The sequence below is a fragment of the Cynoglossus semilaevis genome, unplaced genomic scaffold, assembly GCF_000523025.1.
Source record: "Cynoglossus semilaevis isolate Cse_v1.0 unplaced genomic scaffold, Cse_v1.0 scaffold2457, whole genome shotgun sequence".
NCBI lineage: Eukaryota > Metazoa > Chordata > Actinopteri > Pleuronectiformes > Cynoglossidae > Cynoglossus > Cynoglossus semilaevis.
In genome coordinates, this window is record NW_007585244.1 from 1 (window position 1) to 455 (window position 455).

Below are 455 nucleotides of genomic sequence, written 5' to 3' on the forward strand. Positions count from 1 at the left end.
CATGTTGTGCAAGTGTATGGTTTCTCACCCGTGTGACATTTTATATGCTTAGTTAATGCTGTATTTCGTTTAAATGTTTTCCCACATGTTTCACAAGAATATGGTTTCTCTCCTGTGTGAGACTTCATGTGTAGATTTAAATTTGAAATTTGATTAAACACTTTGTCACAGACCTGACATGAGTAGAGTTTCTCACCCGTGTGAACTCTCATGTGCCTTTGTAAATGAGACTTCCTGAGGAAAGATTTTCCACAAGTGTCACATCTAAAGGTCTTTTTACCAGGGGGAGTGTTGGGGTCACTGTTTGACACCCATTCAGTTGGACTAGTGTTGTTGTCATCTGTTGTCTGACTGACTGTTGGTGTCTGACCTTGACCTTGACCTTGAGCTGCAGCAGAGAGGGACTGATGGTCAGAGTCTTCTTCTGCTTCCATGTCATCACTTCCTCCTTTCCC

At 42.2% G+C, this 455-nt stretch overlaps 1 protein-coding gene across 1 annotated transcript in view; it reads right to left on the minus strand.

Moving 5' to 3' along the window:
* Nucleotides 1–5: 5 nt before the first annotated feature.
* Nucleotides 6–455, minus strand: part of LOC103398992 (zinc finger protein with KRAB and SCAN domains 7-like) — a gene marked incomplete at its 3' end in the record, with an annotated part of 6,148 nt that continues 5,698 nt past the window's right edge. Inside the window, exon 4 of the mRNA XM_025053934.1 lies at nucleotides 6–434. Coding sequence (XP_024909702.1) covers nucleotides 6–434 — 429 coding nt within the window. The remainder of the gene's footprint in view (nucleotides 435–455) is intronic.